This window comes from Seriola aureovittata, chromosome 5, assembly GCF_021018895.1.
Source record: "Seriola aureovittata isolate HTS-2021-v1 ecotype China chromosome 5, ASM2101889v1, whole genome shotgun sequence".
Classification (NCBI taxonomy): Eukaryota; Metazoa; Chordata; class Actinopteri; order Carangiformes; family Carangidae; genus Seriola; species Seriola aureovittata.
Window position 1 is genome coordinate 3,969,967 of NC_079368.1, and position 25,115 is coordinate 3,995,081.

The window sequence follows — 25,115 nt, forward strand, 5'->3', positions numbered from 1 at the left end:
GACCACTCGGTTTCTAGAGTTTTTTAATAGACATCAATATTATTTTTATTCACTCATGTATTTGGTTCCACTTTGCTGTTCTTTTTAAAGCTGATTAACTGCTTTGATAGCAGCAGAACCTCAACATTTCCTGTGCAAATGTTTCACATTAAAAGGTTTCCATCACCTCAAAGAGTATATCTTCCTTTCTTGGTAGGTTTATAAAGTGAAATATTTTCAGGAAGTGGGTTGTTTCATTGTGAGTATCTTAACAGTGATTAAAAAAGGGCAAAGAGCAAGAGATTGGAATTAATTACTGATTGAAATCAGTATTTTAAATCTCTGATATAATGCTACAGGTCAGCATATTCAGCTTAAACATTTGTTCACCCTTTTACTTTCAATTAACATAGAAAATAGTTGGTGCAAAATCACATACGAAATGTAGCTTTACCTTATATATGCTACTGCAGTTACTGAAAACACACCACTTCTTAACAATAGCAACATTCACTGAGCCACATAATAATTACTGGGTGTCAGGTACAACACACTTGCCATGCACTGGACTAATATAGCAGTCTTGCTAGCTCACACATGCTCATTTTCAAAGAAAAAGCATAATGTTACTCAGTTTGAAACAAAATACTGACAGACCTTGTGGCTCTAAACAAACAAAAAGTATAAAAATGTGACATTTCCCTTTGTTTGGACCTTTGAACACTTTTACTCTGCTGACACCTGTCACCTTTTTGACACCTACTTCAAAATAAAAGCTCCAGCCTTAATAATATATCTATATAACAACTATAAATGAATAAACTGAGCCATGCTAAAGGTCACTTACACTGTTAAAAAGAGAAGCAGAGCAGCAGATTGGTGAGTATGACATTGCCATGCTATTATTTGAGACTCGGCCTGTATTTCAATAACAACTGTCATTGAAGAATTTATGGTGTAATAGATGCATAAACCTGTATTTTGACAAATACCATGATTATATGTCACACACACTGTCATCCCTTCAGCATCATATTTTAACAGAGGAAATACATTAATGTTACACGTTAATAGGCTTGCACTGTGAACCACAGAAAAATATATTCCTTACTAATCCGCAGAAGAAACAGAAAACACACATTCCGAAAGATATTTTCTCCTGGCTAATTAGATTTTGATATGTCCCTGTACTAGGAGGGATTTTGTCCTGATGATGGCGTTATAGGAAAAATCAGGAAATCACAAAAAGACATTTGGATTCAACCTGGGCATGAAAATTCAAAGCCCAAAATGGAAATAAAAGCAGCATCTTCTTTAGCATTTGATTTGTTTTCCCAAAACTTTACATTTTAGAATGATGCTAGAGAAAAGCTTATTGGGTATACAGAATTGGAATGTGACTGAATAGATTGTGATGTACTATGGCCAATCAATATTGGCCAAGGATCACCAAAATCATTAGAAGTCATATTCTGGCGATAATATTTTCATATTTCATGGAAATCTGGAAGGTTGTTGATATATCTTACATTACATAGAGTGAAAACACACAGGCCAGCTGCCCAACATCAAGTAACATTGCAGTGTCTAAAGCCCCAGGACTAAAATCAACAATATTTTCAAAATAAAACCTGTATTGATGATATATTTAAAGGCTTTATTCCTTTATTTTGAAGGAAATATCAGCTAAGCCTTTAAAAACTTGAAAAAGTACAGTTTGTTTTTGAAGGGATAAGGAGTAAACTGGACATCGATTTTCAGCATGGTCCTCATCTTTTTCCATTTTCTGCTGAAATAGACCCATGATTCAGCTAACATCCATACACACACATCTCTGCCCTTTATTGACTCTGTCCAAACAAGTAGAACAGACACTAAAGGGTGAACAATTGACTCATTGGTGTTCGGTTTCCTTTGATGAACTCATTACCAATAACAATGAGCCTGATAAGTTGCAATGACAAGCTGAGTGTATAGTGCATACACACTACTATACACTACTATACTACTGATGATTCTGTTGCAGTCAGAATGGAAAGGCCTTTGAAACAGCAGTTAAACCACAAGTCTAGGCCCCATTAGTAACTATAACATGGCGGATGTGATTCAAGAATCACTGTACAAAAGCAAAGAAAAATACACAATAATAAGACGTTTCACATCATATAGCATGGTGAGCTGCTTCAGTTGATGAGCTTTGTTGGTTACCCTCATTTTCCCAGTCAAGTTGGTTATGGTTCACCAAGGTCTGACGCTAGAAATAAAGTGGTATTAAAGTTTGTTGAATAGTCATTAAGATGGTATTTTAAAAATCAAGCCACTTCGCCTTGTTATGTTTTTTTACATAGATGGGAGATTAGATTTGTTAATGTTTTACAGAGCTGTACTTTCACTCAAGTCATTTGTCAGTCCTTGATTACTGAAGTTGTTTTGATGAATGCTCTGCAGTAAAGACTTCAGCGGCTAAAAGGAGAGAGCAGCAGAGAGACGTTATGGACGCTGACAGCAGGAGAGCTAAAAGTGCACGTCTTTGCTGGATATTGCATCGATGCACCAGGCTTCACCTCTAGATGCCTGTTTGATTAATGTATCCACGCGCCACATAAGGTGTCTGCATCAACTTAAAAATGGATAAAAGCACAGTGGGACAAACAGGTGGGAGACTACAAGCAAATAAAGGTGAAGCTAATGGAGCATGCTAATGTGTGCATTTATTAAGCTCGCCCGTCTCCTCTCTCGGCCCAATCTGCCATATTGCACGGCTTCCCAGGTCCCTGAGCAGTGAGTCATCGCTCACTTTAAATAATGCACCTCATCTAGGGGCTTAAGAAGCTGCCGTACAGCCCTTCATCGTGATGACAAGTGGAATTGAGAAAAGAGACCGCCAGACTCTGCCGCTTCTTTAAGGTTGCCGCCGGACTCTCAGGCCCGAGCTGCAGGCTACTTAAGGAGCAGGTAATCTGCTCCTTGCCTACACTTTGCATTAAATGTGTGATCAGGCTCAGCGCTGTTGGCTGAGGGATCGAGAGCTCTGTCGGGACCAGTCAAGAGCAGGGCTGCTGTTGACATAACAGAAAAACTGAGCTGAGCTAAGAGACGTAAGGAAGAGGGCGAGATTGTTGTGCATTGTGATGGTACCTGCAAGGCCTGATAGCCAGAGACAATAAGTACACCCGCACCCACCCTCTCCCAGTCAGATGTTGAGGCAGTGATTGGGAAGTCTGGAGTGTGTGTCTCAGCCAGGGAGAGCATTTACCATGAAGGTGTGGCAAGAAACAGAAGGAGCCTTTCATTCAGATAAGCTGCTGTTCAGAAGCTCACGTATCTTTATAAAAAAAAAAAGTTTCCCAGAGTTGTGGGTGGGTGTCAAAAATAAATGAATAAAGTTGAAGTATCTTTTTCGAGGCTGTTAAGATAATTAAGTCTGTATGAATCATTGCACTGCAAATAAACTGTTGTGTGGTAAATAATATGCCATTTAAAGCAACTCTTTCATCCCAAAGCAGCACAGTCAAAGCATACAATTGTTGCATGGCTTCTCTCAGTGGGAAACAAACCTCTAACTGCTGTGGTGTTGATGTGATGCTCTACCCAGTGAACTGCACAGTGACATGAGTCAACCTTTTCTTTTTCTATAGAAAAGTCTGCAGTGAGCAAACTCTCAGCTCCAGGGGGTTGGAGTGAGTGAGAGATTGGGGCCGGTAATACATGGTGTTGGCTTTTATTAGCATTGAGAATGTGGACATTGGTATTCATGCAAATTAGAATGTATTGTACGTTGAAGGTTAATTCTGGTCGATTGAAACGTGTATCTTATTTTTGTAGTTATGGCTTTTAGATCTGGGAATACGTCAACATAATTAGATAGACACCCATGAGGGAAGAAAAGTGAAGACAGACAGTCAAAGAACCAAACTCCAGTACATCCAAACTTAGCAGAGGAGAAATGAAGGTGAAGACTAAAACTCTTTAAATGTTTTGTTGTTAAAGACCCTCTCCAATGAAAATCAAGTTTTCAACTTTTTCAACATCCATATGATGTTTTTTATATAATACAAGACATATCATGAGTGAAATAGGTATTTGCACCTTCGAACTGCAGTGAACCAATGACAGTCTCATAAGAAACAGTCATAAGTCACAAACCTAAGAAACCAATCCTGTCAGTGTGGGGATGGTGGGCGGGGCTAAATAAACCTGAAACCTTGTCAGTACAGAGAGAGAGAGTTTGCATTAGCACAACCACTAACACTGTCAGCCACTCCTAGTTACAAGCTAACTAACAACACAAACTAATAAAAGATGCTAACTACGCTACCCGCTCTGATCCGTCTGCTAGTCTCTGATTCTGGTCTCAACAGACTCCTCATCTGAGTCTGGGTCTGACTGAGGCTCAAACGTGGCTGAGTCTCTCCCATGCTTCCTCTAATGCTAACCATCTGGTTACACACTGCTCTTTCACCGTTCACCAAAGCCTTGTCCATACAGGGAGAGTTTGCAGTAGCACAGCCACTTACACTGTGTCAGCCACAGCCAGTTACAAGCAACATCAACAACAACAACAACAACATAAACAAATAATAACGCTTACTGTTCTGATACGTCTTCTAGTCGGACCAAAGTGATGGACTGACCAACCAACCAAGAGTCTGACAATGCAGTCCATAGTGCTGGTGGGTCTGAGCTCTGCCTCATGAGCGGGACACCATATGTTGGACCTTCAGTTGTCCAGCAATTTATTGGCTATCATAAATTAAGAAAATATTAAAAATATTAATATTGAATAATAAGTGAATTAAAGTCCTCGGGGTTACCAGCTTAAAAAAACATAGGCGAAATAGCCAATATTGGTTCAGTCTAAAATCATTACTATTAATCTGGAACTCTCATTAATAGTCAACTTAATAACTCTCCTTGGCTTGTTCAGGAGCAGCAGCTCCTCTCCCCTCTCGGCTTCTTAACAAGCAACAATGCTCCCAGCCCAGGTCAGCCCTGCTACCTGAGACAACAGCTCCCTTGCTGGCCTGCTCACAGCAGACTGCACCACTCTTCTCCTCAACATCAGCGACCCGCTTAGGAATTACTGAGAGTGAATCAAGTTTTATTCAGAATCAGCAGCTACAACACGAGGTCAGCCAGCTGATTCCCAATCAACAGGAGCCACAGCAGAGTTAGCATGGAACAGCTAATTCTGTGAGAAGAGTTGAGAGAAAACAGCTGAAGCCACACAGCCAGACAGGACTTTACTACACCAGGAAGCCACTTTATTTGCCATTTTATTTAATCCGCGATGTTTAAAAGTCCGCAGGGAGCGAGGGAGAACCGAGTGAGCAAACACTTTTTCCACACCGCGAAACAGGTCCGGGAGAAGGTAAAAAAAAAACTGAAACAGGACTTCAAAAAACTAAAGGACCACAACAGCCAGAGATGGTAGGGTTGCCACCCGTCGCATATAATACGGGATTGTCGCGTATTTGAAAATAAAATGCTGCGTCCTGTATTTGATATATGGGATGCAATTAGTCCCGTGTTTTCGCTCATGTTATATCCTCAAACTGCTGTGAATAATGTAATGTCAAGTAATAATTTTGCATAATCTTCCTGGGACTTATAAGTCACGGTGGAAACGCAGACAACAATGGGCCACGGGAACCTTTTAGTTCCTGAAGAAAAGTACCTGGAACTAAAAGTTCAGGCCATGTAGCCATGTGGTCATAGCAACCACTTTGAATCGGCGAATCTTGCCTTTGTCCGTGTCCCCACAGACACACCCCCATACACACACACACACACACACACACACACACACACACACACACCTGTATATACTTTAGATTAGACATTGTGTTTTTCTCTGTTCTATGGTAAATAAATGTCTAAGTATAATCACCCGTGTGTTTAATGTTGCACAAGTGGTAATACTACTCAGTAGTAGCAATCATTCAACTTTAACTTACTGTGGATATGGTAATTTGGTTGAAGTTCTTAAATTAATTATTAATGAGGGTTCCAGATTAATAATAATAATTTGAGACTGAACCAATATTGGCTATTTTTCCTAAAGTTATTATTTAATTCAATATAATAATAATTCAATATTAATAATTTCTTAATTTATGCCTTATAATTTAGCCAATACATTGATAGACAACCAAAGGCCCAAAACATGGTGTCTTGCCTGTGAGGCAGAGCTCAGACCCAACAGTGCTGCACTGCTAGCATGGCTAAAAACGAAAGGGGCTGCATTGGTGGAGTCACAGTGCTTGAGATGACACTGAAGGACAATCCAAGGACAGTTTGAGGAAACAATTTATTTAAACAGCGCATTTCTTAAATAGATATCACAAAGTTCCTGACAATAAAAGACAAATGAAAGATATACAATAGTCACAATTTAGAAGTAATAATTAATTTAGAGATACATATAACTGAACTAAATTTGCAATACACAGTATTCTACTAAGAATATGTGCTTTGAGTGGCCATTGAAGTGCTTTGCTGGAGTATGTGCTTTGCATTTTGCCAAATGTTGAGCTAAGTTAAACATTTTTGGAAGGTTGGATGCCCCAACAGGCTAACGGTTAAACTGCGTACCACATAACTGCCACATCCGTGATTCGATTCCAGCCAAGGAGCCATGTTATCTTCCACCTCTCTCGCTGTCCTTGCTTCCTGTCCGTCTCTGCACTGCTTCAACTACCAAACACAAGAATTCTGTAGAAGTCTGTAAAACCGATTTCTCCCTCTGCGAGGATCCCTCGAACTCCCTCGAAGAACTACAGGGTTCTGTTTTTGTTTTTTTATCAGTGCTACTGTTTAAGTAAAATGCTTTACATAATGTGGCTAAACTGTTGACGACCTGTATGATCCTATGACTGCTGCCAATTCTTGCCCTTTCAAATTCTGCAGTCACTGTATTTCCAGATCCCAGCTATTTCTTTGGTGCATTCAGTGTTATCTTACATGACAAAAATACAACAAATTGACCTAAAAACTAGAATTGTTCTTTTTAATTGTTTTAATTATACTTTTTCTCTATCTAACAGCAGATTGTGTGGCTAACTCCTTCTCATTCATGTCATTGTTTAGCGTGCTGTACTTTAAAGCTGCTTCTTCCGGCGCGAGGAGGGAGGGAGGAAATCTTAACGGATCAACACTCTAAGATCTGTGATGACTGTAACAAACTCCAAAAAGTTTCTAAAGGTGTCGCTCTCTCTCGTGTCGTGAACCTTACCTGCCCTTTCTTCTAAAAATCCAACTGCAGCCGCTGCCTCTGCCACCATTCACTGGCGAGACTTGTTTGCTGTAAGCTGCTTTTAATGAGCACACTCCAACTCGCCAGCAAATCACAGTGACTTTTTCACCTGTGCTGGAACAAATTCCAGCAGCACGGCTGTGTAGCAATAACTTGAACTTGAGGAGCAAGAGTCCACAACACTGGCGCTCACAGGAAGGCAGACCTGGAAGTGTGAGCCCGCAGGCGTGTTTTCCTCGCAGCCCACCTCTTTTCATAAGCTCCGCTCATTAGTTTGTTGTTTTTCATGCAGCAGAAGAGGCTCAAAGAGAGATGTTAAGCGCATCTAATGGCTGTGAGATGATAAATAGAGAATGTTGGATATGGAAAGTCGTGTGAAAATCACAGATGCTGCGCGGTGAGAATAGTGCTGCCATGTACAACACCAGGTGCGATGTAACAGAGCTGCTTCACCTTTGTGTTTGAGAGTTTATTTTTATCACGGATCATGCGGATCATGCCGGTGAGATTCAAAAAATAAAAGTCCACAACTGGTTCAAGCATTTCACCTTTCAGTCTTGCAGCGTAGCAAATTATTGTATACATGTTTAAAATAAGAGGACAGCTGTGCAAACAACTCCTACCTTCAATAAAAAAAAAAATACATTCATGACGCACTTCGGATCAAAGCGTTCGTCAAAAGACACAGTTGCAGGATTACAGAGTCAGTGTGCTGACGTGCCTCCACATTTAAAAACAGGCTGCATCTTTACTCTGCACAACTTCAACTTCTTTTCTTGTATCTATCTGTGTGTGTGTGTGTGTGTGTGTGTGTGTGTGTGTCTTGGTGTGTTTAGTGTCCAAACACTGGAAGGCTGTGAAATCCTCCTGGGCCCAGAGGTGACGTACGGTCCTCCAGGTCTGGACCTCTTCTGCCCAGTGGCCATGACTATCGCTCACTGCGCCGAGGTGGACGCCGAGAACTGGAACATCCAGCTCAAGAGGAGAACCCAGGACAGCAAATGGGAGGTGAGAGCTGCAGGCCCACACTTGTCAAGGACAGTGCAGCCTGTCAAGATGTTAGCTGGGCTTAGACGTGGCGTTGGCCTTTCCCTAAGTTGTCTTTTTCCTGAACGACTCCATTCTTTTTTTTATAGCTAAATGTCAAGAGGAATGAAGGGGCGGTAAACCCAACAACCCGCTGTTTATGTTTGCAGGACAAATCCCGCTGTTATAAACAAAGTAAACACAAGAAAACACCAGTCACAGTATAAGAATAAAAGAAAGTGTACGTGCTGTTGAGGTCCTGTTGTAATGTTGCCATCTAGCGTTGCTTTGCTGATGTTTGAAATCACTGCACTGGGTCCATAAATGACAAAGGCTAATTCATGGTTTTGATGTGAATCAGTATTTAAATGGGAACAGTTTCCATCCACAGACCACCTGTCTCAATTCAGATGAGATATAATAATAAGATAAGGTTATTACATGTGACCAACATACTGTTCCTGCTCAGCTGCAACATCTGGATCTACACACCTGGTGAAAAAAAGTAACAAAAGAAAGAGGAAACATTCAATCAAAGCTCAAACAAAAGCCTCTCATAATGATACCTGTGTGCTTTCCTTTGAGCTCACGTTTATTCCACATGACGGCAAAATATTTTCTGTCAACAATAGATGAAATGACTCCGTATAGTGTGAAAGGGCTCACGTGTTCTGACAAACTCACTTGCAGTGACTTAGCTGGTTGTTTTGTGAACCCAGCCTGCGGGTTTCACTCTGAACCACCGTGTCTCGCGCGGCAACAGGCAGCTAGTGAAGCAACTCCATACACTGGAAGCTCAGCACCAAACCGCAGACAGACATAGGAAAATAAAAAATCTAAATGTTAAAGAGTTATCCATATATTTATGTGGGTGACTCAAGACCAAAAAAGTGTTTGCTAACACGTTCGCTATGAGGTGATAATATATCAGTGTTATGTTTTTAGCTTCTTTTGCTGCCACCAAATACTGGAAAAAAACAATGAACGCAGCTTTAAATATTATTATTCAGTTGAATTAGTAATTAGTTTTTAGTTTTGTGATTTAGTAAGTAAATTAGTTTTTGAATTAGTGACTTATGTTTCCTAACTCATCATATTACACCCTCTTATATAAATCTGAAGGCTGTTACACAAAGAATGTCTGGTGTTAGCTTTTGAAATATGAAAGTCATATTCTGTCACATTTATAACTATAAGCAACTTTAGCCACAAATTAAAACCGTGCTATATCCATGCCCATACGCTCTGTAATGCTTATTGAAAGGAATGCAGTGAAATACACCATAGTTTGATGCTTCTTTTATTTTGAAGATTATTTTAACAAAAGATATGTGAGTATTTGTCTGATTAGAATATCTCATGTGAACACTAGCCGGACTGAGCACGTTATTAACTCTTAGAGCTCTATCATACACAAGTGTCTTTGCTAGTTTCAGACCCACATGGTCATTTTCCCGTCCAGCGCTCATGTTGTTTAAATGGCAAATACACTTGCGCCCATGTGAGCGCCCATGGGCGAGTTGGTCTTTAAATGAGGTGTGTGGTCAGGAGTATTGGTAGCGCATTGCTATCTTTAGACAATGAAAGGCAATGCGCAATTGACCAACAAAAACCTGGTCTGAAGTCAGCGGTGCAGTATTTCACTGTTATGTTAAGGACACATTGTCAAGAGAGTAACATGTGCCAAGATACACACACACACAGAGCGCATACACTCTTACACTCTGCCGGTTACACACAAGAAGAGAGTGCCACACTGTTTCCCATTCATCACCTAAACTACATTTATCCACAGTTTCATAATGAACCGAACATTTATTTGCACGTCTCATAATCATAACAAAACATAAAAGATGTCTAACGTTGTGATTTGTGCCATTTCTTGGCAGAGCTGTGTGCAGAGCATCGATTCCCTCAGCCCTCCCTTGGCCCTCAGAGTTCACAGAGCTGCTGTTTGTGTGTGTGTGTGTGTGTGTGTGTGTGTCTGTGTGTGTGTGTGTGTGTGTGTGTGTGTGTGTGTGTGTCAGGACTGGGCTCACTGGTCAGTAACAATATGTGATCAACTCCCCACAGACAGAATCTAATTGTACGTCGAGCACTGCATCTTTATCATAGCAATCAGCCAAGGTGCATGTCTGACTTTTAAAGGGACTGGGAGATTTTACTGTGTCACTGTGGTTTGTTGCATGTTACGCCAGAAACACTCCCATGACTAGTTAAGAGACTGAGTAAAACCCTTTTGAACCATGTGCCTGATGCAGTGACTGTGTTTTTCCATTGTTAAAATAGCAAAAGTGACATGGACACGCCCTAAATGCATTTGCACCACGCACTTTAGATTGTGCGCTTTGGACTCTAAAAATAGAGCCCTAGAAGTCATCTACCATCAAGATTGTTTGGGGTAAACAACCCGAGGTTGGAGGCTGATGATGAAGGTCATAAACCGCCACCCCCACCCGACCCTAACCCCCCTTTCTACCCTTCTAAGCAGTAACTGGATGTCACTCAGTGTAAGATAGTGAGTGTTGTTAAAGTCATGTTCCTAGACATAAGACGCCATGAGTTCCTTGTGTTCCCGCTCTGCCCGCTGGCCTTTGTATGAGCTTTATGTGGTAAAAGGTCCAGTTAGTCAGTGTGACATGTGACTGGTGAATTATGTGTGAGCCATAAAAGACTGTTGGGGCTTTGTGGGTGAGCTGATTGATCCCGCCTTATGTCCTCTGTGGGTCCAGAGGGTGACATAAGGGCCGCATGAAGGCAACACCGCCGGTCCGGCGGGAGGAAAATAAAGAAACAATTACAGCATGTAATGGGCAGGAAGAGGCATGGCTGCTGTCAGTCAGCGGGGAGGAGGAGGGGCCCCGTTAGACAAGGCAAGTATCGATTAGTGGATCAGGACAGACATGGCACAGTGAATTAAGACATGAGGTAATCAGCAGGAGAATCATTGAGATTGTTTCTGTGCTGACAACAACTCTCCATGAGCCACCATGAACACACACATCAACACACACACACACACCGAACGCACCGCTGACAAACAAGCGGCACAACTCACCCAGTATTTTGCATTCCTTGTTGGCTTCTTTCAGATGCTTTGCAACAGGAGGCATTGTATTTTTTTTCCAGCTTTGTATGTGTCTGTGTTTTCATTCCAGCAGTGTCAGCCTTTTCTTTTCTTTTCTTTTCTTTTCTTCTTTTTTTTCCCCCGTGAAGAAGATTGCTTTTACTGGTCTGGATGAAGTCCCAAGAGCTTAATCCCAAACCCAAAGGCATAACAAGCCCAAACTCTGTTATCACTTTGCATTATTTGCTCGTGTATTTGAGCAGTAACCAGCATCATGATAACAAGACAAGTAGTGGGGCTGAATAATGAAGAGAATATTCAGTCAGGCGGTAATGTAAATGTAAATCTGACGTAAAGTTTTGGCAAGCCAAGCATGGGTCAGAATAATGAATACTGCAGGTTTGCCCCTGGCTGTTGTGGTGGTTGTCAGCGCTTAAAAGAGCTTGTTATTTAGAGGAAGACCAGTCAGATTTGCCTGCTCTCTACATTGTGAGCCTTTGTCCGGAATAATGTTTTTCTAAGCGATGGAGACGGCTGCTGTAAAGAATATGCAAGAGCTGCAGCGGCGTCTGCATGCGCCGCTATCTTACCTCAAGCAAAGCTGCATAATAATAAAAGCTTTGGTTTGATATTTAAGATCAGAACCAAGTTACAAGTCCCTTAGTCTTGGATGCAATTATTATTATTATTGTTCAGTGAATTCATTCATTTTGAAGTAGTCATTCAGTATGAAATGTACTCATGTAGTTACTCTTAGAATTGTATTATTAGGGCCTAAATTTAGTCATTGGATTGTTGTTAATTTGAGTCTAGTTTTCATTATTGACATTTTAGTCTTGTTTTTATTATCCACCTTTAATTTTCATGTATTTGAGGCATTGTGAGGCTGCAGGGTCTGATAATGCAGTGATATTAGTTCAGTGAACATCCAGTATAGAGGATGAGTCTGAAGACTGACCGTCACGTGGAGCTTACTCATCCTTTTTGATTGCATCATGAAGTACAGCCAAGTGACAGTAACCTTAATGTTACATGCACAGCACTTAAGCTAATGTTACGCTAGCTTACCTCTTTATAAAATGTCAATGTGCTGCCTGCGTGTTTCCGTAGTTTGTCTCAGCTGTTTTCTTGCGTCGTCTTGTGTAATTCTCAGTGGGTTTTAGATGAAGTTAGTGCGTAAATCTGATTCTGACAGGAACGTCCAGTAACATGACCGACAGAGACAGAATGCCACTGATTGTGAGCTGCTTCTTATTAATGGCAGGGCAACAGGTCAAACAACTTAACTTCTGAACTACATATATTTTTTTGGGTGATGGAGGAAACAGTGTGTGATTCTGATGGATGCATGTTGTTTTGCATTAAAACAGTAATTAGTAAGTGTATAGGAGCTTTGTCACGATGACGTTTCTGACAAAAATGTCAAGTAATTAACACTGTGATCTGATTTTTATCATCAGAACAAGGGAGACATGAATGTGAACTGTATGTGAAGTATATCATTTAAGTAACCTACACAAGTACTTGACCAAACTGCTGGACAGTAATCGGTAAACATTGATCGTGTTAATCGTTTAAATGCATCTCGTAAAAAGTATCAAACATTTATCCTCATATCTCATCTAATGATGAGCCCATTAGCTTTGCTTCTGTAACACATTATAAAATGTTTAAACATTTCTCTGATAATAATTTGGTCCAAATACAATAATATCTGGTGGCAGCACTGTGGTGCAGGAGTTGGCACTGTCGCCTCAGCAAGAAGGTCCTGGGACTGAACCTTTCTTTTTGGTGTTTGCATGTTCTCCCGTGTCTGCGTGGGTTTTCTTTGCGGGTACTGCGACTTCCTCCTACAGTGTAAAAGCATGCAGGTTAAATCAGTGACTCTAAATTGTGAACGTGAGTGTGAATGGTTGTTGGTCTATATGTGATAGACGTCCCTCGCCTCCAAAACTACTAATTAGAAAGCATCTAATCAACCGATGATTTCCACTCCCCCTCACAACCAGAATTTAGCTGATGAATTGTCGGTACTAACACGTATACATTGGTGTAATATTTTGAATCACAAGCTGCTCTGGAGAAGGTTGGCAGCACAGTATAGGTTACCTAGGTAACCGGGGTTATCTAAAGTGGTTAGAGCTGGCTTAAACGCACCCAAGATAAACCCAAAGATACCACAGCTGCCTCTCTTTTCTTTTTTTTTTTTTAGATCCTTTATCCTACATCTTACATAAATCTTTAATATGGTTGTTCTTTCTTCTCCAGTTTGTCCAGTTTCATAATCTCTATCTGAGATGCTGCTCGATGCTCCTGAAGATTAGAAACCATGTCAAGTCTCCTCAGGTCATTCAGTCAGAGATTAAAGAGCTCTTCTGCCGACATCTTGTTTGCTGACAGAGGTCTCACTACTTTCTGTCAGCATGTAATTCTTCTTCCTCCTCCTTTCAGTTCAGGCTCATGTTTACCTAACTTTGCCTTTTATAAGCATTCTAGGTTCCCTATAGTGCGACAAAAAAAAAAAAAAAAAATCCTTTCAGTGTAAGAGGGCAATTTCTCAATATGTGCAAGTGTTGTGAAAGAAGAATGGAAGGGGGGCCGGAGGGAATATGAATGAATACAAGATTCATGTCGCTTTGAGATTTCCCTCTAATATTAAAAGGGCACAGAGAAGCTCTGAGCATCCTGGTTTAAAATAATGACTTACCATTGAGGTTTAACCTAAAGAGAGAGAGAGAATTTTGAGAATGCATAATACCTGCAAATACACGGTGCCATTAAAATACCCTTATTTCAACTGTCATTAAAATACGTGCTACACATGAAAGACTCCCCAGCCCTCGCAGCCATGGTATAATAATATTCTGTGCCTTATTGCACTGTGTTAAACTGTGCTTACGAGGATGCAGAGAGCATAAGTACATTATGTAATATAAACATAAAGTATTTACAGAAGGAATCCCCCCCCCACATGAAATGAATGCGGGTGAAGAAAGTGGTAACATTTCTCCCTTTATGTTGCATCTCCTCGAACAGTACAGCGTCTGATTATAATATGCAAGCTGATGAAGTGTATTTGCCAACAGAAAATAAACTGGTCACAGTGTGTGCATGTTTTCTTGGCGCCATACCATCTACTAGTTTTTTTTTTGTCCTCATGAATTGTAATACATTTCTGGTCAGACGCCAAACTGCCAAGGGTAATTTATTACCCACTGAGCTGGAACATTGTTCTAACAGCATTTACATTGTGGCGTTACATCCCTTTAAGCATGTTAGAATAAGGTCTTATTCTATATTCTTGTCATTTTCAAATCCCGTGAAAAGACCAAAATTCAACAATGTGTCTGTTTCTCAATACTTTTCGACATCTTTAGCCCCAAAACCTGAAACTAAACTCAGTATTTTGATTCAACTTTTTGCAATCGGACTCCACTGGCTCCCTGGGGCCTGATATGGCAGGTGCCACAACTTGAATGCGAAGAAAGGGTTTCAATTTCAATTTTGTGAAATATTGCTTCATCAAATAACCACCTCATACAAGCATATTCATTTTTTTGCGACATTCAATAGTTTTTTTCAAAATTCAAGTGTGTCCATTATTTATTTTTAAGTTTGGAATTTCAAATTGTGCGTTAAGCAGGCTAATGGAAGGTCACCATGTGTTCTGAAAACAACAGGAAGTTAGTTACTGAGGTTTGGCCTACTGATTTTCCTGCTTATTAGCAGGGTCGGCAGTGGCAGCAGCGGCGGCAGCGGCGGCTGTGACACAGAGCTCATGGAGGATATTAAGATACTTTAAAAACCCTCAGTACCCAGCAACCACAGTTTGAGTCAGAACTCGACCCCCTTCTTAGTCACAACTCCGTTGAGTAATGAGCTGATGTTGTTTGCAAATAAAACTGAAAAAAAGATGCTCCGGGTAACTCAGAATCATGGCGTTTCTAAGGTTTCTTCACATCAGAGTAATCCAGTGATAGTTGTTTGTATATTCATGAATACATTGAAAACAGATAGTGCTAATAGCTAATTCAGCACACGTTTGCCAAACTAACATCTCCAGGCTTTAAGTTAATTTCCCTTTATTTCAATATGTCAAATTATCCCTTTAATTTCCTACAACAGCTTGGTGGTTTGGATTTTAGCTAACATAACTCACATACGTTTGTGTGATCGAGTCACAATAAACTACGGAGGAACAAACTCTATAAGGCTTTGGCTACACAGGCGACATTTTTTTTTATTTTGTGGGATCAAATCATCATTGGTTTGGATTTTTTTTTTTTTTTTTTTTACAATAATAAAAAGATATATCTGACAAAACAAACTCACCACAAGCTCATTTAGCAGCTCCAGAACAGCTAATAGACCTTTTGGTCAACTGTAGTTCAGTAGCTGAAGCTGCAGCAGTGAGTGAACGTGGAGTTTTGCCGCCTCGCAGGCTGCCGGTAATGTGACTTTCATTTGCCGCATTTGCCACTTAACTTGTGATTATTTGTGAGGGAATAAATATTTCTCCGCCAGCTGTGTTTCAGCACGCTGTGTGGTCTCACACCTCCTCATTAAATTGAATAATCACATGTATTTCATGGATTGTGTCTCCTCGCTTGGGTGGAGGGTGCAACGTACTGTGTGTCAATATTGTGAGACTGGAGAGTCGCAGAAACATATTTGAAGGTGAATTTACTGCTTCCCCCCTGAATAATCCTAATGCAGTAAACGTAGATGGAAACAAGTCTTTACTCATCAGTTTTCACTGGAAAGGGTGAATTGGTTGATGACGACCATAGGCGGAGCGAGGGGGCGGCTTCTATGGCTCCATCCCCAGATGTTTTCCCAAAAGTGCAGAGTCTTTTATAAAGTCTATAATACAGCTAACTTGGTGTCATGTCCCCTCGGTCTCTCTGACTGGAACCGCAAGTCAGTGGAGCTTTTATAGCTACTGGGGAAATATCGCCATCTATAGGTCACCTGACAGCGAGCAGAGCCTTTGGGCTTAACGCAAAACATGTGATGGTTTCGTTTTCGGCTCCTTTCGTTTGGGCTAAGCCCTAAATGTTTACGATGTCTGGCTCCGCCCCCGTTGACCACAGTGAGCCGAGAGCAAACGCACTATAGGTATGTCCCCAGCTGCTTTTATGATAAAAAGTAGCTAAAGGGTTTTAGCGAGAAAATCACTAAATGACCAACACGGCTCGGTAGGAAACCTCTGTAAAGGGCTTTATGTGTTGACGAGCACTGGCCTTATGATGTGGGTTATTTACAATGTGACAACATTGGAGTAATTTGGTTTTTATTGTTCTTCATATTCATATTTTTAAAATGTTAACATTTGGATAAAAAAAAAAATTGATTTCGTACATTTTTCTTTAGTGTCAGATCATTTATTACATAATGGTGATTAACGCTGATTGGATGGGCCCCTTGCCAGTTTTTTGCCTTGACTCTAGAATCCTCACTGCCCATTGGTATGATAGAACTTCGGTTATTCTTCTGTTCAATTTCTGATGATCGAAGAAAAGAAAAGAAAAGAAAATGAAAGACGGGACATACAGATTCCTTCATTCCAGCTGGAATGAATTCCCTCGTCCTAGCTGCCGCTGCCGTCTCATAAATAAAACACTCTGTATAGTTCATAATGACTATTTTGTGTTCTGCTGCGCACTAACACCGTCACTCATGGAGGAAATGTTTTTTCATGTTCTCAGGAGACTCCTTACAAGCTGTGTAGGTTTGTGCTTTGTGATTTAAACATGTGTTATGTTTGTAACACAACACAGTCCATATTACAGTCACATATTACAGTCTGCCGTATGCCGAAGTTCATTTGCGTTGTTTCCTAGTCCGGATATCTGTGCAGCTCTGGATGTGAATGTTTACACCTGCTACAGACAATCTGTGTGTGCTGTGTCTGTGAAGCCTCACACTGTGTGTAAAATAAAGTCTGATTATTTCTGATTATTGGAGGTCGCTCCCCAGTTCACCTGTTGTGAGGTTTGATCAGAGATTAAAATATAATGTTTTTATTAACTAGAGAAACTTAAAATTGATTCATAAAGACGTCCTCAATGGTTCATTGTATGAAAACTGAACAACCGCAAATTGCGCTAAATGTAGTCAACCGGGGAGATACAATTACAAACGTAAACGTGTGTATGATGGGTGCATTTGAGTGGCACTGTTAAGAAAGATAACTTGCAATGTAATGAGTTTTCTTGATGAGGTTTCAAGTCTTCTGGGTGAATGGGAGTGGCCCTGTGTATTGTGATATTTAGAACTCATCTGAAAAGAAGATGAACACACAAGAATGAATAGAAAGAAAATACATTTTAATTATTGAGTAACTTTTTGTGATGAACTCGGGCATACCTTTTGACTTGTTAGTGGTGTCATTGTGTACGTACACTGTCCTATATATACAAGTCTATATGTTATCTTTGCTTTTAAAACAACCCTGGACCCGAGAAATGCTATTTACATGTGATTCAATTGCAACAACTAACAGTTTTGTGGGACACATAATGCTGAACGAATCTGCCAAGCCACGAAAGCTTGAACATATTTGTCTAAATCTGGTTCCCAAACATATTTCATTGATTCTTCTGCAATATGCAATTTTGAAATACAATATTAACCACAGCATGATTTAAACTTCTTTATGGTGACGTTTAGGTTCATTTGGGAATGACTGTGGTCTTGGTTAGGAAGTGAAAAAGTCTTGAGACAAGACCTGTTTACTTTTTTTTAACATGATACTAAAACCACAATCTTCTTACAAAGTGCTGATCACATGGGATTCAGGATGAAAACCCCAGTCTCCAGTGTCAGAGCAATAGTTTCTGTATGTCCACCAGCCACTTGTATCACCTATGCCTCATATAAAAACAATGAACCATGCCAATGAACATAATCCAGGCAACAGTTACATTTGCGACCATAATGTAACTGGCAAAACAAATTGATAATAATAATAATAGATATAATACATTTTATTTATATGCGCCTTTCAAGACACTCAAGGACAACAATGCACAGTGAAAGATAAAAAAGTTAGTACAAGGCATAAAATACAAACATTAAGAGTATATATCTGTAATTTCTAGGAGACGAGAGTTTTTACTGATTATTGCATTTAAAATGACGTTGCCATCGTCAGCCACTGATTTTCCGTTTGCATTTATCAAATGGCTCGATTTCCTCTACAACTAAACCAGAAAGTAAATACAGAAATTTTACATTAGATCTCAGTCTCATGTAAGTGAATCTACAGGTTTTGCATAATGAGATAAACAGTGACATCACATGTTTTTAATGGTACCTTAATGTTTTTACACCTGCCGACAGAGCTAACTGAACTGAAACTAGGTGTTGTAGTGTATTTATGAGATGATGTGGGAAATCCATGGACATGGACTTTATTTGATCACAGTGGTGACAAACATTATGCACTCAATATTGGATTGATACCATCATTTCTCTCCACAGTTCCCCCACATCAAATCAAAGCTATATTTGAATATAAACCCATGTTTTTATGTCACAAGTCAGTGGACTTTTCCCAAGACCATTCATTATGGAATAAACAAAGTGGTCCAAGCATATTTTGTGTTTGAAGACTAAAACTTTTGTATTAGCAGGTCGTCTTTTCTGAGTGCCCCCATCTTCCTCTCAACAGCAGACATGTTGTACCAATCTTCCACATCTGTTCTTCATTGCAGGAAGTGATGTCAGTGGAGGAGGAGTCCACTTCCTGTTACTGCCTGATGGACTCGTCAAGCTGCCACCTGCTGCTGGACCAGCCAGGCTCGTACGCCCTGGTGGGCGAGCCCCTGACGCAGGCTGCCGTCAAGAGGCTGAAGCTGGCTGTGTTTGGGAGCATGGAGGCCGGCTCCATGAGCTACAGCCTGCGGGTGTACTGTGTGGACGACACGCCACACGCCTTTCAGGTGGGGAAGGACACTTTTTTTTTCCCCACATTTTGTTTATCCAACAGTGGCTGAGTCATGATTGTTTCCAGCAGCTCAGTGTTTCACAGCTTTCTGCATTTTTTCATGAAGATGCTGTGGCCAGTAATAGTGGCTTCAGTAGCAGTTTGGCTTCCTCGAGCTGAGTCTCAGGGTAGTGACTGCTAATGCACAGGGCAAAGCTAATTTAATGCTACACTGGTGTATTTAAAAATGGCAGCTGAGCTGGAACGTGCATTCGTGTAGTCTACATCCCCCAAAAGTTCAAAAGTTGTTCCCTCATTTTAGTGATAAAGAGTGCAAAGTGGAGAATACTATTTTCTAATTCTGCCATGCATAAAAAGAGTTGAGTTTATATGTTATTTTAATGGAAATGACTTCATTAGTACTTAGTTTGTTAACTGTACTTATGTGTATGTATGTAGGTTTTGCTGCAGAACAGTGTGTGTAGTCAAATGTGCAGCCCTTTGGAATAGTGTACACAGTGCCTACATAAGATATGACCTTAAAACTAATGGCAAAACATTTGCAGCAGAGACTTAAAGGTCCATATTTTACAGTTTCCCTGTGCTTTATTTGAAGTGTTGATCCAGAAGAAGATATATTAGCGGTTTTAAGAACCAAAAACCATCTCAATGTAGATTTACATCTCCTCTCTCAGGCTTCTCTCTGGAGCTCTAGTAACAACAGGTCAGTGAGCCAATCAGAAGAGAAGAGGCTCTGAGCCTCTCTTCTGATTGGCTCACTGTTTTCTGAGTGATCAACTAAAAATAGATCAGATTTCAGGTAAACACTCAGAGAAACTAAATCCTGCAAGGTTGGATGGTGGGTCCAGGTTCCAGAAGTCGGATGGTTTTAAGGCTCAGTGTCTGAACACAGGCTGTGTGCATTTCTCTGTGGACTGAGGCTTTGATACTTTCACATTAATATAGAACGTAGACCTGATCTATAATCAAAGAAGACATGGAAATCTCACTTTATACAATATGGGACCTTTAAAGCTGCACTAATCAACATTTTTATATGAAGTATGGATAAAGTTACTATGTATAATGCAAAAGGATTTACAGAAATAAACCCACAGCGAGTCACCTGACTGCAGGTTCCCTAAATTCTACAAGGTGTTTTTAATTCTTTTAGCTCATTGTTGTTTTATAGCTCGCAACTTGATTCGTTGTCATTAGCCTTATTTCCAGTGGTAGGCAGCTGTTTTCAGCTAAAGAGCTCTGATTAACCCATTGTGCGCTAGCTGCCCTGCACAGATGGACAAAGTTACCAACTGTTGCTGGTCACAATGGAGCTTTCAGTATTTAGTTCCTCAGAGTTTAGAGGAGGCTGAACCAGAGCTAAAAAGAGAGTGAACATTGGACTTCCAGTCATTGAGTCTTCAGAACCAAGATTAATGATAATGTTTCTCTGTGTCTGCTGAATCTGTAAATAGGATTCGTTTGCTAAAACATAATCAGCATATTAAGTTAAAATACAGTAGTCAGTCAGTGTTGTGTTTACAGCGCTGTTGCACTGCCCCCATATGTCCAATGAAAAAAAACATCTATTGTAAAATTGCTAAAATAGAGACTTTAATATATCTGTATCTGAAATAACTTGATGAATTACTTTTATGTTGTTCCTTGCCTTTAAAATTACATTTCAGAAATTTAATTCCGACATCTTTCATAATGTCCATCTGGATAATCTGGACAAACCAGCTGTTTTTACAGACACAAATTGGTTCCAATGAGGATTGTTCAAAATGAGAAGCACATTTTCTGGAAAGTCACACTGCTGTGGAGTTCTCCTTTTTCTTTTTAATGTTATTTTTCAAAGCTGAGAGCACCACAAATGAAATTTCACTCACCTCCATGGTGATGGGGTTGAGGCAGAAATCTCAGATCTCTCCAAAGATGCTCAAATTAAAGAGAAATTATCTGCATGGGTAAACCAGTAAGTGAGACAATATGTTTTTATGGTCCTTGTTGTGGCTTTATTGTATTGTTTTTTTTTTGGTTTTATTTTGTGTTTTTTGAGAGAGACTCAAAAAACTCAGCACTCTCTTTGCAGCTACTCATCACCACTTTCACTCTCTGACCTTTTTCCACAAAGACATGAGGATGCATAGTTTCACACTAGCGATATCTGCTCTATGAGGAAGTCCATACTGCAGGTTCAAGGCCTAGATTCCACCCTGAGCATGAGTGTGTGTGTGGTGTGAGGCAGCAGGGACCTCAACATGGGCTCTCTACCAGTTAAACCATGTGAGTGATTGCAGATTCATTACCACTGCGGAACAATACTTCAGAGCTGATAGACTAAAAGCTTGACAGATTCTCTTTTCACTGGTTTTAATAGACTGAGACAAAAGCAGCCGTACTGTAATCACTGCCATTGAAATGTTAACCAATTATTCTTTTTTTGTCTTGTTTGACTTGATTATCCTTCAGCGACCTATAGGGTTTTTAAGCATTGAGATCTCATCAGTGAACATCAGGGAAATCAAGCTCCCTCATCTCCCCGGAGAAACTAGACTAACAGAAGAGCTGAGCCGAGCTTGAACAGAGCACCGCGAGCCTCGTGACTGGCTCTGCCTCCCGACCGCCTTTCTGTCATGTCGCAGCCGTCAGTGGCAGCTGGCTTTAAAATACATTCTGGATTTGGTTTATGAATTCCCAGCCTGCCGAGCAGATGCCAGACTTTTGCGTGTCCCTTGGGCTCCTGTCTGTTAGCACCACAACTCTGCTGTGTGTTTTCCAAGCTCCGGCACAAAGTCAATTACAGACTGGATTCTGGATCAACAGGAAGTCTGACGCAACACAAACAGTCGTGCGAGGGAGACGTTTCCTTGAGCTGAGAGCAAGAGCGCGTTCTGATCAGCAGAGTTAAGGTCTGATCTGAGGTTGTGTGATAGCGCATGATGAGGCCGTCTCTTCTAAAAGATACCTCTTCAACAAGAGTATTTATATCCAAATTGATGCAAATTGAGATATCATCATCTCTTCAACTCATCTTCAAATTAGCAAATAAACATGTAGTGCAAGTCTGAAACTCATCATAATGCTCTGAATATTTTTGATGAATATTTTCATGCCCCTCCACCGGTAAGTGCATTTCCAAGGTCACAGCATTCAGGTCGTGTTGAAGAGACAGTGGGTGGAGGGTTCTTACCTGAAAATATCACCTAGTTTAGTATTCAGCTGGCAGGTTTTATCTTCCAGTGTAAAATGCTAAAAAGAAAATACTGCTCACCTCAACCTTTAGCCTCTCGCCTTGGTGAAAGATCATTTCCACAATGTCCTGAATGCTAACATCATTAAGTAGAAACTGTTAATTATAAAAGATGAGCAGTGTGAGCTCAATCAGTGATCGTGAATGACTGCGTTCATTGTGACAATAGTCATTTTGGAGTTCCATATTTCAGAACGCAGCTGGCAGCATATCAGTTTTGGTTGACATTACGGTTTTCACTCAGCTGTGAATCATGTCAAACAGCAGATAAATGAACAGTCACAGTCTACAGAAAACTTCTCTCATGACATCACGGCCTCAGACGTGTGAACATGATCACAGATCCAAGTTAGCTACATGCTAGGCTATACGGGAAACCACAGAGTCCAACCTCATATCTGGAGATCCCAGGTCTGTAAGATAAGATAAGAACTACTGTTGGCTTTTTCCGCTTTTTTCCTTTTATTTGAACATAGCCATGTTTCTCTGTTCAACACTTTACAAAGTGTTAATATAATGATTTTTGTCAAGTGAAAAACTAGCTAAATATTCTTTCTTGTTTGATGTGAAAGAACAGCTCTAATATTATATTAGAGCATAATATTATCCTGTTGATGAGAAAACCACATGATACATAATGTATCCTCTTTAATCAACTTGGACACATAAACCTCTCTTGTGTTGTCAGCATCAGGGTGTCATTTAGGTGAATGCATTAGCCTTACACTCACACTGCTTTATTAATGTAAACATAAACTGTAGAAATAAAAAAAAAACAGACTTTCCAGTATTTTTAACTCTAGCTTCATGCTCTTGATCAAAAGGGAACAGTACTGTTACTTCATAACAATAAATATAAAATCACCATGTACAAGAAGCTAATCTTCAACAGAACATTAGCTGACTAATGTTAATGTCAGCAAGTTGGAAATAAGAATAAAGTTCCTCCATAGAAGGACAGAGGTGACCTTTTCCTCAAGCTGTCAGGTTTGCTTTAAAACCATCACCGAGCGCAGACGGAGCTGACAAGGGAAAATACCAGGTGCCAGCGGATTGGTCAGGTGCTCAGCCTTGGAGATCAGGCAGCACTCAGTTTCATTCAATCCTTTATTTTTCTTTATAGCTTGCTAATGTTAAAATGATCATGTTAATTTCAGCTGTCAGAAGATAACATATCTAGTAGAACTTGAACATTTCAGCATTTGTGAGGCTTTCTTTAATTTGAATTTTTATTTATAGCAGACTTTTTTTTATACAGAGGACTGTGTTACCCTTTCAGTCATTGGCTCACAGACCTCAGGTGTAAAGACGTGACGTCCACAGTTGGGTCCTCTTGAAAGAAATCCAGGTCTGTCTGGTGGCACCTGCTACAGGTTTTGAGAGCTCTACATAATAATAGAACCAGAAATAGTTATTTTCATTATTAATGAATCAACTTATTATTTTTGCGATTAATCGTGTGAAAAATGCTTGTCGCAAATTCCCAGAGAATCAGATAATGTTCACATTCAAGAAGCTGGAACTTGTGAATTTTTAACATTTCTGATTGAAAAATTACTTAAATGGTTAATTAATCACAATTGCTGCAGATCCATTTTTGTCAATTAATTAATTAATTAATCGTTGCAGTTCTGCTCGAGAACTCATTGCATAAATCAGCCAGCAGCCTATTATCACATTGGACAAAGCCCAATCCTACATGTCTATGGCGCTGGAAACAGAACGTCTTACTGCGTTTTCACTCGGACGTCATAGCTAACGTCTCTTTCATTTCCTTGCACACTTTTGACATTTCTTTTATGGAGCCAGATATTTTCAAAGGAAACCATGGATTCAACCGATCCGACGGTCACATTATCTATGCAGAAAATGATTGGCTGACATTGCAGCACTCCCTCAGCTGTAAAACATGATCTAAGACACATCAGTCACGTCAGACAAAGGATAAGGAAGAGTCACAATCTACAGAAAACTTCAAATAGTGCTTCTTGTCAGCTTCAAATGACTTCAAGCTAAGAAACGTGTACGAGAAAACCAAAGAAATCCACGGTTGTCCGGCCGCTCGGTGTTTAACAGAGGCGGATGGCAGAAGAGGAACGCCATACTTCAGTTCTCTCACTGTCACTCATTTTCCCTGTGATATATGTCTTTACATCTGCATTTTGCCATCAGTTGATACTTTTCACGCTGACAGCGAAGACAATATGCACACACACACATAACGGTGCATACGCTGCGGTACACACACCCCTGCATAGACCAGCTCCTGCACACACGGACACTTAGTCAGAGTCAATCAGCGTGGCCTTGCATTAGTCACAGCTCTGCTCCCTGTCTTCTCCCTTTGTGATTGAGATGGCTAAGGATAGACGGGCCCGACTCTGAACCATCCCAGCGTCTGGGGACACTGAACAATGATGACAGATGAATACCTGCAAGCGACGATCAAAGTGCTCTTTCATCATCACAAATTCAATTTGGGAGATGGACGTTTGCCCCCCCCCCCCCCCCCCCCCCCCCCCGACGCACGCGTTTCCCCGGCATTAAACTCAAGCTTCAATCTGTCATGTTGAGGCTGCAAATGTGATGCTAATGTGAGAGC

At 40.4% G+C, this 25,115-nt stretch overlaps 1 protein-coding gene across 3 annotated transcripts in view; it reads left to right on the forward strand.

Annotated features, from left to right (window-relative positions):
• Window positions 1-25,115, forward strand: part of unc5db (unc-5 netrin receptor Db) — a 215,426-nt gene that overhangs the window by 172,684 nt on the left and 17,627 nt on the right. For all 3 annotated transcript variants that reach the window (XM_056376423.1, XM_056376421.1, XM_056376422.1), the window contains 2 exons: window positions 8,071-8,242; window positions 19,046-19,273. In XM_056376423.1, the coding sequence (XP_056232398.1) occupies window positions 8,071-8,242; window positions 19,046-19,273 (400 nt within the window). The remainder of the gene's footprint in view (window positions 1-8,070; window positions 8,243-19,045; window positions 19,274-25,115) is intronic.